The sequence below is a fragment of the Coniosporium apollinis genome, assembly GCF_000281105.1.
Source record: "Coniosporium apollinis CBS 100218 chromosome Unknown supercont1.31, whole genome shotgun sequence".
Classification (NCBI taxonomy): domain Eukaryota; kingdom Fungi; phylum Ascomycota; class Dothideomycetes; genus Coniosporium; species Coniosporium apollinis.
The window spans coordinates 70,748-84,785 of record NW_006913293.1 but is presented as its reverse complement, the minus strand read 5'-3'; the positions used below and the strand labels follow the sequence as shown (position 1 = coordinate 84,785).

General features: G+C 55.3%; 7 protein-coding genes across 7 annotated transcripts; 5 read left to right on the top strand and 2 right to left on the bottom strand.

The window, feature by feature from the left end:
- Positions 1-279: 279 nt before the first annotated feature.
- On the top strand, positions 280-930 carry W97_06079 (uncharacterized protein; the record flags this gene model as incomplete). Its single annotated transcript, XM_007784090.1, has 2 exons — positions 280-604; positions 659-930. The coding sequence occupies 2 exons, from the start codon at positions 280-282 to the stop codon at positions 928-930; spliced, it is 597 nt and encodes a 198-aa protein (XP_007782280.1).
- A 538-nt stretch (positions 931-1,468) lies between these two features.
- Positions 1,469-2,464, top strand: W97_06078 (uncharacterized protein; the record flags this gene model as incomplete). The annotated part of the gene is made up of 1 exon (XM_007784089.1): positions 1,469-2,464. One exon carries the CDS (start codon positions 1,469-1,471, stop codon positions 2,462-2,464), a length of 996 nt encoding a protein of 331 aa, XP_007782279.1.
- A 301-nt stretch (positions 2,465-2,765) lies between these two features.
- On the bottom strand, positions 2,766-4,074 carry W97_06077 (uncharacterized protein; the record flags this gene model as incomplete). The annotated part of the gene is made up of 4 exons (XM_007784088.1): positions 2,766-3,011; positions 3,077-3,471; positions 3,546-3,657; positions 3,994-4,074. The coding sequence occupies 4 exons, from the start codon at positions 4,072-4,074 to the stop codon at positions 2,766-2,768; spliced, it is 834 nt and encodes a 277-aa protein (XP_007782278.1).
- A 1,059-nt stretch (positions 4,075-5,133) lies between these two features.
- W97_06076 (uncharacterized protein) lies at positions 5,134-6,743 on the top strand (the record flags this gene model as incomplete). Its single annotated transcript, XM_007784087.1, has 4 exons — positions 5,134-5,280; positions 5,358-5,483; positions 5,534-6,506; positions 6,586-6,743. The coding sequence occupies 4 exons, from the start codon at positions 5,134-5,136 to the stop codon at positions 6,741-6,743; spliced, it is 1,404 nt and encodes a 467-aa protein (XP_007782277.1).
- A 1,593-nt stretch (positions 6,744-8,336) lies between these two features.
- Positions 8,337-10,362, top strand: W97_06075 (uncharacterized protein; the record flags this gene model as incomplete). The annotated part of the gene is made up of 5 exons (XM_007784086.1): positions 8,337-8,604; positions 8,658-9,307; positions 9,364-9,681; positions 9,736-10,110; positions 10,165-10,362. 5 exons carry the CDS (start codon positions 8,337-8,339, stop codon positions 10,360-10,362), a joined length of 1,809 nt encoding a protein of 602 aa, XP_007782276.1.
- A 341-nt stretch (positions 10,363-10,703) lies between these two features.
- Positions 10,704-11,668, bottom strand: W97_06074 (uncharacterized protein; the record flags this gene model as incomplete). Its single annotated transcript, XM_007784085.1, has 3 exons — positions 10,704-10,926; positions 11,024-11,145; positions 11,333-11,668. 3 exons carry the CDS (start codon positions 11,666-11,668, stop codon positions 10,704-10,706), a joined length of 681 nt encoding a protein of 226 aa, XP_007782275.1.
- An 810-nt stretch (positions 11,669-12,478) lies between these two features.
- Positions 12,479-13,963, top strand: W97_06073 (uncharacterized protein; the record flags this gene model as incomplete). Its single annotated transcript, XM_007784084.1, has 2 exons — positions 12,479-13,273; positions 13,352-13,963. 2 exons carry the CDS (start codon positions 12,479-12,481, stop codon positions 13,961-13,963), a joined length of 1,407 nt encoding a protein of 468 aa, XP_007782274.1.
- Positions 13,964-14,038: the final 75 nt, after the last annotated feature.

Below are 14,038 nucleotides of genomic sequence, written 5' to 3'. Positions count from 1 at the left end.
GAGTGAAGTTGGCGGTAATTGCGTGTTACGAAGGCATCAGATATGTGCACTCAGTTCCTGTGGTTACAGAAAGCAAGATTTATTGCAGATACTCGCAGGATTTGCGGTGGTGCGTTTACAATGTTGGTGGTTCTTCGTTGCATCTGGACATCCGAGACGCGTAGAGACGCGCCAGGGCGCCGTGAGAATCGCGCTACGGCGAAACTCCGGAATTGACTTGATTCTCAATTCTCATAGATGACATCTTTGACAACCAAGAAAGATGTTTGATCATCCACCATGGCCGATGATACACGGCAGACTTCGCCTCCTCCTGCTGCCAACGCACAAGACGACCATGATGGAACACGCCCTTATCATGGGAAGGTCTACGAGGTCTTCCCGCCCGCACCACCGAAACGGCCGGAGAACGCGAACTTGATGCCTGGAGGCACTGCGAACACCGCCGGCGGAAAACTGCCAGAACCTACTACGATCGACGCACTCAAGTCGATACGAGTAGAAGATTTCAGGGAGCTCCACAAGAAGCCTTGCGTCAGGGATGCATTGCTGACGGGTATCGGGAGCGGCTTTGCCATTGGTGGCACAACAGCTATATTCGGCAGTAAGCTAGCAGTTTGGGTAGGGTGCAGTACTTCGCTGACACATCTTTCGTCAGAGCCGCTGTGGAGAGCGTGCAATTGGGCCGTTGGGTCCTTCGCTGCTGGCTCATTTTTCATGTATCAGTACTGCTTGATTCGGCGGCAGTTGGAGAAGGACGGGATGAAGAGGATCGTCGAGGTCAGAGACCAGAAGAAAGCCGAAAGAGAGGCGAAGATGCAGGCCGCTCGAGAGGCACGGCGGAAGGCGAAAGAAGAGGCCGATAGGCTGGAAGAGGAGACAGCGCGAGAAGCGGAGAGGAAGAAGAAGGACAGTTGGAAATTCTGGTAGCTGGGGGTCTTCTATGTCTGCTCCGTATTATGTGCTGCTTGTTGGGATTGATCATACTATGGGAACCGGGACATGTACGGATACTCCATGGAGTAGGCCATCACCCAGGCGTACATCTCCTAATTTGGTGATAGCTGCTGTATTATGTTGCGCGCTCTGTACATGAATTAAATGCTACCCTCCCTTCATATCTTCGAATCGCTCTTGCTACCTTACTCCCGCAGTTCGACCCAGAGATTCCCATACTGAACGTTGTTCACTTTATTACCCTCGTCATCAGCGGGAGTCGTAAGCCCCCGTCCGCACGCCGTCAGCCCTAGCCGGTCTGATCGACAGGGTCCGCACGAAGCCCGCATTATCACCTTCCATATCATCATCTGGGCAGAGCACTTACAAACCTCGTAGCTTACACCAACTAGCTTGAATCCCTCACGAAGACGGGTCCGCTTCAACCCTCACTCTGATCTACACAATGTTTACCTCGAGCACCGCAGCAGCTCCTTCACCGAAAAGAAAGCGGGGCCCGTCTGACCCCACCATGGGCAATATCCCATTCACGGCGCGTTTTGAAACGAACATTGCCATACCTCCGCCTCAGGTCTCTGAAGACGCGCTGCCAGGTCAAGCAAGTCCTCGTACCGTCGTGGCGACCCAGCTCGAGGACTTGAAGATCAGAGGCAGCATCCCACCGCTCGACTTCGGCGTCAGTACCGACGCAGGCGGGGCAAAGGCCAAGAAGCGCGTGAAGCACAGCAGCGCCAGGGGAGCTGAAGACTTCAAAGATATAGAGATACTTGGCTGGGAGCGATCATCCGTCAAAGCTAGTCACCTTCCCATACGTAACGGAGCGGAGGAACGGCTGCCACTATCAGCGACCTCAGTGCTCGAAATCCAAGAAACGCCGCAGCCAGCACCACGTCTGCAGCCTGTGCAGCCCTCACGGACGCCCTCGCCATTACCGCCGCCAAGCTTCGCGGACATCGCGACCATCAGACCGGCAACACCACCAGCATCGCTGAAATCACGAGCAGCACGCCGCAGAATCGCCTCGCCCCCTCCTCCCTCTACCTCATCCGCTCCAACCGCCTTCCCAACCACAACCACACCCACTAGCATCGCGCTCACCTCGACATCTCCCCCCACTTCCACAACCGCGCCCCTGCCGCCCACCTCCACAGGCTCCTCTCCCGTCTCCCAAACCTCCGAAACCTCCCAGACGTCTTCCTTGGACCCGACATCCCTAACCTGGCAGGATTCGGAAATAACAGGCCACCTCATTGATCCCCGTCTCGAGCCTGATGACGACGGCACGGGCCTGAACGGGGTCGGCTTCAAGCCCACCCCGGCGCTCGCCTACGCACGGGCTCAGAGACGGCGGCAGCAGGTGCTGGAGTGGCGGGCACGGGAGGCGAGGGAGGCGCGGCGGGTCAGAAATGAGCGGCGGAATAGGCATGCGGGCCCGTTGGGCGACGGAAGGGGTGGAAGGGCCGGAAGTACGGAGAGGGCGGGGAGGGTGGTAAGGTTTGCGACGTAGGTGAAGTTGTTACTGGACTGGTTTCGAGCTGGAGGCCTGGTTGTGTCCAGTGGCTGAGGTTAGTGGGGATTTCCAGGGGTCGAGAGCGTGGGCTAGGCATGAGCGGGGCATGGTACGGCCTTTCTTCTACGGCGTTTCTTCTACGGCATCAGCGGAGGGCTTTGGGATGGATGTTGATACCCCCCATTTACGAACTGACGAAGAGATATCACAAGGCGATATATCTACTATGTTGGATAACAGATCGCTTCTTTGGGCAGGCTTTCACTGTTCCAAATGCTTTGCTCTTATGCATGCCATCTCATGGCACACCACGACCCGACCGCGTCGCTTTCGCCAACTCGCTCTGAGCGACATTGTCCGCATATCTCTGGTAGATAGGAAGGTAGTGCTCCGTCTCGCTCGTCGTCGCCTTCACGCTCTCCCTGTTCTGTATCGCCGACAACCATTTTCTCCATCTTTTCCAAACCTCTTCATCCTCACCGCCTTGGCCCTCTTCAGGGACACCTAGGCCGCCTTTGTAATGGTCGAAGACCCATAGCCGTACCTTTGACCGAAAAATACCCGTCAGCTTCGTGAAATTGAATACAGGAAGGCAGTAAGAAAACCTACCGCCCACGGCGCAATCACAAAATCAATCAAACTCGGCTCACTACCCATAAAGAACGGCCCCCCCGCGTCCATCTCGCTGGTAAACTCCTTCAAGAATCCTAAAAACTCCTGCCGCGCGTTCTCGAGCCCTTCGTTGTCATCCATAGGCTGCCACTGGAGAAAGCGATGGAAGCTCGGAATGACACGGCTGGTGACAAAGTCCGTCCATATGCGCGTCCGTGCTCTGTCATATGGATCTTTGGGCAGGAGGTGCGGCGCGTGATCTGGATACGCGTCTTCGAGGAACTCGCACAGGACGGTCGATTCGTAGAGCGGTTTGCCTTCGTACTGGAGTGTTGGGACGAGACCGCGGGGGTTGAGTCTCATGAGGGAGTCGGGCTTGTGGTAGGGATTGACTGTACGCGACCATATCGGTCAGCAGGAGACTGAGGCTTGGTGTTGAACTCGATGAACGGGTGGAGGTAGAGACCTTCGATGTACTGGTAGGGGATCTTCTTTTCCTCGAGGACGAGCCATGAGCGCTGGACGAAGGGGCAGAACCAGCCTGCGTAGAGCTTTAGTGGTTCCTCTGATGCGTGTGCCTACGGCATTGTAGGTCAGTCTATGTACTCTGCTATTGACAAGAGCCGCCCTAAAAGCTCTTTGTCGCGTCTTGGCTCCAGCTTGGTCAACAGCAGATTCACCATCAAAGGGGACTCGTGATCCTATCAATATAAGAGCAGCTAGACCCATCCCATGCCATAGAAAGTAAAAGGTACTTGGCAGTTTAGTTCTTTGATGCATTGGTCGTCCAAGATGTCTTTGATGTACGGACTGTACTTGGGGGCTATCCACCACTAGAGTCACGAGTAGCCTTTAATGCGCCAACGAGCTCTTCGGATGGCCCTTTGGCCGTGGCTCCTGTGGAAGGGTCTCACTACCTCGACTGTCTCCTTCGCGAGACCGGTTGCTTCCGGATGAAGATTAGCGTCCGGATGGGACTGCTTCTGCTGTGACATGTTGATGTTGTAAGCTCTGAGATCCTATACTCGGAAATATAAAGTTTATACTTCACAAGCAGAGTATATCACGTCAAATATCAAACTCGGTTGATGCAAAAGATGCTATTAACGATGACGCAAGCGGGGGCATCTTTGAGATCGACGCCAGGATTGCGGAGCTCCAGGGTACGGCCCGCGTTCGGCTTCGGCAAATGCAAGTCGGTCACAACTGAAAATCAGTTGTGCAGTATCGTGATCGTTAAAGCTCCATTAATGGAGTTGCCCGGTTCGAAAGACGAGCCATCAAGAGTTCCGGACAAGAAACGGAGTCAGTGCTGTTAGTGACCACTGCCAGGATGAGGTATACATTGTGGACATCCTTTATGCAATTCCCGGATCTACAGGCATGCCACGGTTCGGGGCCCCCACCCCCCCTCTTGTCAATTTGAAAAGATTGCGCGCGAACTCCAATACCCTTATCCTTACTACCTTTCTACACTATTAGTTCTATATAAAACACTATTGATAAGCTAAGATTAACTCTATTATGTCTTTGCATACTCTGCTTAAGTTTAGAATATTTATATTATAATATTTAGAGGGTCGCAATGCGAGGATAACCATGTGGTAGCATCTTTCCCTGTAAACAATCCCTATGCGGGGTGCAATCTTTTGAATTGTCCAGAGGAGGGGTGGGGGCGCCGAACCGTGGCATGCCTGTAGCGAAGCCAGAGTGCATGTGCAGTCGGGTTTTGTGCATCTGTAGCGCTTATAAACGCATGCTGTAATACAACAGGTCAGCACTAAGCCTCACGGGGGCAACTCGTGGCGCTGTAGTCGGCAGAAAGCATGTAGATGCTTGGTCGGTTTGGGTCCACAATCACGCTTTCCGCTGCAAGTGATGAGACGAAGTTGCATGGTTACGCTGACAGATATCGGAATGATGGTGACACCGCAGAACATGCTATGACTTTGAGGCCGGAGATCATATAGCTGGTGGTATACCGCGATAGGTGAGTCGAGCTAACCAGCACTTGTTCGCCTGCCCTAACACGTACTCATCCTTTCCAAGAGGACATGGCTTCGAACATCCCTGACAACCAGCCGGATGAGATGTTCGGCATCGGTGTGGCCAGTGTCTCGCTGAACGTCGGGATCGTCGGGGCTGGTATCGCTGGACTAACGGCCGCGACCGCGCTGCGCCAGAGTGGACATCACGTTGAGGTAAGATCCTCCTCCGGGGACGCTTACTAGTCTCTTCTCACCTCCTGGAACTTGAACTAAGTGGTTTGCTGTATTAGATCTTCGAGAGGTCGCGCTTCAACAACGAAGTGGGAGCGGCCATCAACATCTGCCCAAACGCGTCGCGGATACTGGCACGATATGGATTCGACTTTGAGCGCGCGAAGGCCGTGATAGTGGAGCAGGTAAGACGCCGCAGATAGTTCCCTGAAATACTATCGCTGAACCGCCGTAGTGCCACTTCATGAAGGGTGATACTCTTGAGACGATTGACTGCGCAGACTGCCGAGACATGGTTGACAGATATGGCTGGCCCTGGTATCTCCTTCATCGAGTCGATCTCCACACCGAGCTCCGACGATTGGTCGGCGAAGCGGATTACCGACGTCTTGCTAGCGATGAAGATCACCGTGAAACGGAGCCTACGAGGATCAACCTCGCCGCTAAAGTTATTGAAGTGAATTGCGAGCTGGGGACGTTGAAAATGGCAGATGGATCTGTGGTCTACAAAGATCTGATTGTGGCAGCAGACGGTGTACACTCTTCTCTGAGTTCCACGGTCATCGGGACAGATAGCGTGGCGACGCCGACTGGTAGCTCTATGTTCCGCTTCCTCGTACCTACTGAGAAGTTGGTACAGCGTGCCGAGACGCGGTCTTTAGTGCAAGGCGCTCCACCGGGAGTCAATTTGGCCACTGGCCCAGACCGGAGAATCGTCTGGTACCCCTGCCGGAACGGGGAACTACAGAACTTTGGCTTGATCCATCCTGATACCCGCACTGACAAGCGAGAGACAGACTGGAGATCAAATGCAAGCTTGACTGAGTTGATTGAAGAATGCCAGGGCTTTCATCCGTCACTGCGAGCTGCCATGGGAGTGGCTGAAGATATCAAGCTCTGGAAGCTGCTGTACCGTCCGCCGATTTCTTCGTGGACCAGAGGCAAGGTTGTTCTTATCGGAGATGCTGCCCATCCCATGCTTCCGAATCAAGGCCAGGGTGGAGCACAGGCGATAGAGGATGGAGCAGCGCTAGGCCTTTTGCTCTCGAACTTACCAGATGTCAGAGAGGTACCTCGGCGGCTGAAGCTGTTTCAAGAGATTCGCAAAACGAGGGCTGCAGCTATGCAGATTTTCTCGAATGCTGGACAGGATGAGGCTGAGAAGATTCAGAGAGAAGCGCGCGCCTACGTGAAAGGGCCGATTCCAAGTAAGTCGCAATTGCACACGGGGATGGTTCTTTTGATGTCCCCTTGAGTCCATCCGCTGACCTGAATTTCACCAATTAGAGACGCCAGCAGAGTTTAGAGAATGGAACTTTTCCTACGACATCTTTCAGGACTGTGCGAAGGCTCTGGTCAATCTTGAAAGCCAAGCAGGGGACGTCCAAGCCTGCGATCCCTTTGTACTGCAGCAACTCCCCAGTGCTCGAAATGATGAGGTTTGAGACGAAAACAACCAATGAACTTAAAAGATTGCAGGATTGGGAGATATATATGAACTAGGAGAGCAATGATGCGGTAATTGCAGACACTGTTGCAGGAGCGGCGTAGAGTGCGAACCGGAAGAAAGCACTTTCCCATCTTATCACGGAATTACAAACTCATTAGATTCTTAGCTCTCTACCGTCTACTTTTTACAGCTGCTGAACGTATACCTAAGCGACCTAAAGCCTCTCGAGCCCGGATTGACGATAGGTGTATATAAATCGTCGTTTGGGGGGTGATGTTATTGACAAAGTCATGCTTCTGAACACAGCCTCACCCCTTGATTGTTACGTGGTACGTATCGAAGCTGCGGCCGCACGCCTTGCGGCGCTTCCTCGTGCTCGCAATGCTAACGCTTGATCAACGGCCGCTTGTAGCCATGCATGCGCGACACGAGGACGCGTGTGTCTAACGTTATCTTGACCTCTGGTGACTCAAAGTCGTGCTTACGAGCAGCGGATGTGGTTTTCTCGTAAGCTGTCCAAGGTGAGTCATCTGCCACAGAACGATATGTAACGCTGCTCAGAGATGCTCACGTCAACTCAAGATTAACTCCGAAACCATCCGAGAACCAGGATATGCGAAGAAGATAGCTAGGCTCCGCAAAATCCGAGGCATCGTCCTTGATCGGTCGCCGAATGGAGCCGCGATCGCAGCGCGACATCTTGGCTAATTGGTGGGGCTGAGATGTTTCGATCAGCCAATGCTCAAATGTGCATGCTGAAAATTGCATGGTGCTGTGAGCCAAGTTTGGCATGCAAGCTGGCGGAAGGTGATAGCACCGACATCCGAAGGTGAGGCCAACGGCAAGGTCGGCGCAAGCGGGAGAGGCTGGGAGAGGCTGCAGGTGACGTCCAAGGATGGCGTGCCAAGCCTTTCGGACACCGGGACCTCTCCGCCAGCTGCCCCGGAGGGCATGGGCCACCGCCCGCCGAAAAGGCTGAGTCATGTGATGCTGCCTTGAACCTCTGATGTCAACCACTTCGCCAGCGCGAGCGAAACAACGCCCGCCGAGCGTTTGGCTGCCAGCTGCTGCACGCAGGCAATCACGAATATCGGAACATCGAAGCCTTTCCAAGCTCTGAACCGCGTGAGGGCGGCGGGGCGCGTTGCCGCGGAGTCACAGATATAAGAATGAGGTGAGAAAGTGCTGATGACGATCATCCGTCCGGGATGCTCGGACGCTAGAGCTCCTGGAAAGCTCCCGTCCAGAGCCGAGAACTGGCACACGTCGCTGTCGCAAAACGTTCCCAACATGGCGCCCTGGTTAGGTACCGCGTCGACTCATAAAATGCTGACACACGCATCCTCTCGTGATGGCCTCGAACGCTGATATCAGCTCGCCGACCGGCCTCATCCGGCGCAGCGGGCTCCTACAGAAGCACTCTGTATCTCGTTTCTCTTTGTTCACTTCCTCTGAGCCATCTTAGACCTCACCACCGAGCTTATTCCTCCCTTGCAGATACTCTCCTTGCTCCGCTCATCTCGCAATCCTCTAGATCTGTTAGACTCTTTTACTTACAGCGAGCACCTGATACCCATAATATCCCTAAATGCCTGGGCGACGCGTCCTCCGACTGGCCACGGCCGCGCTCCTGCTAGGCGCTTCATCTCTCGCAATAGCCCACGGACACGATGACCAGCACATGGACATGGGCGGAGAGATGCACGGCGGAAATGGCAGCAGCTCAGCGCTGTGGTACGACGGCACTCCGATCACAGACCGCCCGCGCAGCTACTTCAGCTTGTCCGAGCACGCCGGCCTGATGTATCTCCATATCCTCTTCATGGTTGTCGGTTGGGTCGTTGTACTTCCAGTCGGTGGGTAGTGCCGCATGCTCGAATAGCTCCACTGTCGCTAATCGTGACTTCAGGCCTGATGTTCAGCATCGCTCGTTCCCGGTACACGCTTCCTGCTCAAGCTCTCTTTCTAGCCCTGAACGGACTGGGCCTTCTCCTTGGCGTGATCTATGACCGTTCAACTCCGGACCTTTACGAGAACAACACGCACGGGAAGATCGGCTGGGCCATTACGTGGATCGCATCCGCTTGGGTGCTGATGGGCGTTGTAAACCTCTATACAAGCAGAGCCAAGGCTCAAGTCCCTGGGAAATTGTCGGCAGCGGTCATGGCCCAGTATCACCGGCTCCAGCAGATCCAGGCTGAAAATGCGAATTCGAGCAGGTGGTCGAACGATTCGGGGCACGGCACCGAGCGCAACACCGCCTCACTCTACGACAGTTCCCGTTCTCCCAGCTTGGGGTCCGAGGACCATCAGTTCTCTGAAGCGCAACAATCTCCAGATCACGCGGATGATGACGAGGACGAGGAAGTGGATGGCGAGAAACAGGGCTTTTTGCGTAATACTAAGGTCGACCGGTTTCTTTCACGTAATCTGCCTAAACTGGCTTCTGGTCCGACCTTGGCCACGGTGCGCTTCTTCTATGTTGCAATAGAACGCACGATCATTCTTCTCGGTTTCGCCGGCATTGCGACCGGAGCTGTTGTTTACGGAGGCATTGCTGTAAGTTGTTTTGCCCCTGAATCGTGCAACTGAATCCCAGCCTGACACAAGAGCAGCGCGGCAATGCGGTTTTCAATATCCTCGCCCATTTCGTCAAAGGTGGAATCTTCTTCTGGTATGGCCTACTCACACTGGGTCGATGGATGGGCTGCTTTGCCGATCTCGGTTGGGCGTGGAATATTAAGCCAGCAAAGGAGATTGTTGGTCGTCGAAAAGCTGCCATTCCATCGGCCGAGTTTACTGAATCCTTCGTCATCTGGCTGTACGGTGCTTCGAACGTCTTCTTAGAGCATTTGGCCTCCTGGGGTGGAAAATGGACTCCTCAAGATTTGGAACACGTCTCTATCTCTATCATGTTCTTTGGAGGAGGTGCAGTAAGTTGCCTCATCTGGGTGTGGTGTTCGGACCAAACTCCTGACCAATCACAGCTGGGCATGCTCATCGAATCCCGAAAGATCCGAGATCTCTTGAACACGACCATCTCGACATCCGACAACGACACTGCGCATGACGGTGAAGCATGGCAGCCACCCAAGACATACCGTGTCCCGCTCAATCCGATGCCCGGCCTTATAATCCTCCTTTTGGGTATCATGATGGGCTCGCATCACCAGGCTTCGATGTTGTCTACCATGATACACAAGCAATGGGGCACACTATTCGTCGGCTTCTCTATGGCGAGAGCATTGACATACATCTTGCTCTACCTCTCGCCGCCAACTTCGTACCTGCCTGCGCGGCCACCAACTGAACTAATCACGTCGTTTTGCTTGATTGCCGGCGGCCTCATTTTTATAGAGAGCGTATGTTAAACCTCCTACCTGACCGCTTCAACGTGCTGACCTCTCCGTCAACAGAATAAAGACACCGTCGCGCTGCTCGGATCCTACAACCTCGACGCTATGTTCACCTTCACAGTGACCATGGGCTTCACCGCCCTCCTTATGGCCTGGACGACCTTCGTCCTCGCGATTAAGGGCTGGGCCGTGCGGCGCGAGTCACCAATCTCGACAATGAGTTCCTTTCCTCAGCATAGCGCCGGCACCTTGGCGTAATGACCGGCTGCATAGCACTCATAACGCTTGGGCTGGCTTGCCTGCAGCGTTTATGCTTGACGACTTTGATGCACGATGATACCGCTGCTGCGAGCATGCATTCGCTTTTTTGGACACTGGCACTTGTGCATAGCCGTGCTCACTTCTCTCAGCTTCTGATGGCCTCTTGGATGGAAGTTTACATGGCTTGAATACCCAAGTCGCACCTAATCAGTAGTATAATTTAATCGTAATCCCACGGGTATAATGCTACGAGCAGCCGCCCCTTGTCCCTTTCCATCACCTGCGTCGTCTTCGCCGGACATGAACGTCTTATTAAGCGTCATCATCAGGATCTCGTATTACGCACCACCCCTCCCCCCACCTCTCCCTCGCCCAGCTCCCCTCGCAATCCCACTGCCCCTCGTTCTCCCCACCCCTCTTCCTCCCGCCGCGCCGCCACGACCGTTACCCCCGCCTCCCACACCAGCACCACCCCTGCCTATCCGCGAGGGAGCGGGCGTGCTGAACTTCGTCGCAGCTTTCGAGGAGGGCGGATTCTCGACAAAGGAGGTGTCGGTGGTTCTATTCGCAGTATTAGTCAGGATCCCCTACCGGTGAAGTCTGCGCCGCCAAGGGGTGGGAGAAAAGTACGTCGAGGGGCGAGGGGTTCTGGACTTACAGGAAGGTAGCATCCGGGTCGTGATTGGGATCGGGATTCTGGTAGGAGGAGGTTGGGAGACGGGAGTCGTGGAGTGGGTGGGAGTACTTTACGGCGCGCTTGAAGGACTCGGGGATGGGTGCCTGTGGTGGTCGCGTTGTGCGTTAGCGATGTCCTCTCCATCATCACGCTTTGTCACTGCGATCTCCTCCATGAATCTCATTCCCGCACCCTGCAACTCCCCTTCAAGCACCTCCCCCCCTCTGTTCTTTTGCCCTACCTCTACCCAACCACACCCCTCCCCTCTCCCCCAATGAGCAAGGCACCTACTTCAGGAAAGTCAACACAGAAAGCATTCATCCCCAGCCCATACAGAAACGCGGCAAAGCTCTCCGAGAAGCGCGCCAGGCTCTCGTGCATGAGCTGCAGGTGCATGAAGTTGGCCTCCAGGTCCGCCATCCCGTCGCTCAGCTCCGCGAACGCAGGCTCTAGGCTCTCGAGGGGCGTTGGAGCGTGGGGTCCATGTTGCGAGGATCGAGCGGAGGCGCTGCCCCGGAATGAGGAGCGTGATGGTGGGCGTAACGGGGTTGTTGGACGCGAGGGGAGGTTTTGTCCGCGGGATGAGGGGCGCTTGGGGGGGTCGGTGGAGGGGGTGGTCGAGGTCATTGGCGTCGAGCTGGCTTTCAATGTCTTGGGAGATGAGTTCGGCTGATAGAGCGCGCAATTGGGGGAGTTTGTTACTGTTGGCACTTGGAACTGTCACGGGCTGTCAGGCGTGTCAAGTCGCGATTCTGGCAGCGCGGGACGGGACTTCGGAACACAGACGCGCGGGGCCGATTTGTGTGGGAAGCACGATGACGAGGGGGGACAAAGAAAACTCGAGTCCTGCAACGGCATTGAGCATTCGGCCGTTCCTATGAGCCGGCTCCCGTGATATCCAGCTAGAGTATTCGCACCTGGCCGACAGCATTCTATCGACTCCTTTCCCCAGTTGAATTGCGCAACGGATCTGCACAAAGCATCGCGCATCGCACTTGCGCTGCACACTCAGCCCCCTCCGAGCGAGCCGGCAACACGCCTCGAATCGCTCCTCCCTAGACCTTAGTCTTGCGCTTATATCAATAGATGCTCGCCCGTCCTCTCTGCAAGACTTCAGTCACAGCCTCAACTACTCGTGCAACTTTTACTTCACATTTGTTCCAAAGTAGTCGGATTCAAGCGCATGGTATCCAGCATCTCACCTCCACCAGGCTTTGGTACCAGCAGTATACCCACTCATCTGCGCGCGCGTTCAGTCCAAAGAAGAACAGTATCAGCTCCACGAACATTGTAATTGCACTCAGCATCTCAATTGCCGGGGCTCTCATCTTCAAGCGCTACACCACCAGTCTCCATCCATCTACTCGCGACGACCATCCTACCACGCCCCAAATCTCGACACTCCCAATAGACCACGACTTCCTCGCACTTCTCGGCATGCCATCCCAAATCCAGCCAGGTCGGCCTGGCAACCTGACCGCGGACCAAGAAGCCAAACTCCGCGAGCTCTGGGCCCTGACCCTCAAAGTCTTCGGCGTAACCGGTGAACGCACCTCTCTCGACACTCCCAATGGCGCCGCCACGCCCACCCCAGCCTCTAGCGAAAGCGCCTCCCTGAGCACCCCCGACAAGAAGAAGAAAGGCCGCCTCTCCCTTTTCAGCAAAAAGCATAAAGACGACGCCGACAGCGGCTCCACCGCCTCCTCTGGCGCGGCAACCCCAACCGACCTCTCCGCCCTCACCGACGAAGACGACAAGCACGGCCAAACGAAAGCCTACCGCGAAGCGCTCGCCAAGTCCAGCCCGGAAGAACTCCGCAACGCCTTCTGGAGCATGACGAAGCACGACCACCCCGACGGGCTTTTACTACGCTTCCTGCGCGCCCGCAAGTGGGACGTCGGCGCTGCGCTCGTGATGCTGATCTCCACGATGCACTGGCGCGCGACTGAGATGCATGTCGATAGCGACATCATGGCCAAGGGCGAGATGGGCATGATGGACGAGACGAGGAGCGCGAGTGCGGCGGAGAGGAAGGAGGGGGAGGACTTTATAAGTCAGATGAGGATGGGGAAGAGCTTTTTGCATGGGGTTGATCGGGAGGGACGGCCCATGTGCTTTGTTAGGGTGAGGTTGCATAGGCAGGGCGAGCAGAGCGAGGCGAGCTTGGAGAGGTTCACGGTTTATACGATTGAGACGGCGAGGATGCTGTTGAGGCCGCCGGTCGATACTGCGGTAAGTCTCCTTCCGTCCCCGGGGAATTGCGCCATCTGTGTCCGTGAGGAAGACAGTGCTGACACAGCGACTCGCCAGACAATCGTCTTCGACATGACAAATTTCAGCATGTCAAACATGGACTACACGCCCGTAAAATTCATGATCAAGTGCTTCGAAGCAAACTACCCGGAATCCCTCGGCGCAGTCCTCGTCCACAAGTCCCCCTGGATTTTCCAGGGCATTTGGAACATCATCCGCGGCTGGCTCGACCCCGTCGTCGCCGGAAAAGTCCACTTCACCAAGAACGTCGAGGAGCTCGAGACCTACGTCCCCCGCAACCAGATCCCTAAGGAGCTCGGCGGCGACGAGAACTGGGAGTACCGGTATGTGGAGCCGCAGCCGGGCGAGAATGATGCGATGAAGGATGCGGCAACTAGGCAGCGGCTGGTGGAGGAGAGGGAGGGGCTGGTGAGACGTTATGAGGAATTGCTGACGGATTGGATAGGGGGTGGAGGTGAGGCGGCGGGGAGGAGTGAGGAGAGGAATAAGATCGCGGAGGAGCTGCGGAAGAACTACTGGAACTTGGATCCGTATGTCAGGGCTAGGTCGTTGTATGATCGCACGGGCGTCATACAGAAGGGTGGCGCGCTGCAGTTCTATCCGCCGCCGAGAGAGGAGGTCGTCACGAGTAGTGATGATCTGGATTGAGGGGCCATTAATGTTGTGGGGCATGGGATCTGGCGCGCATTGTAGATATTGTTTGGGCTAGTCGACAGACTCCAC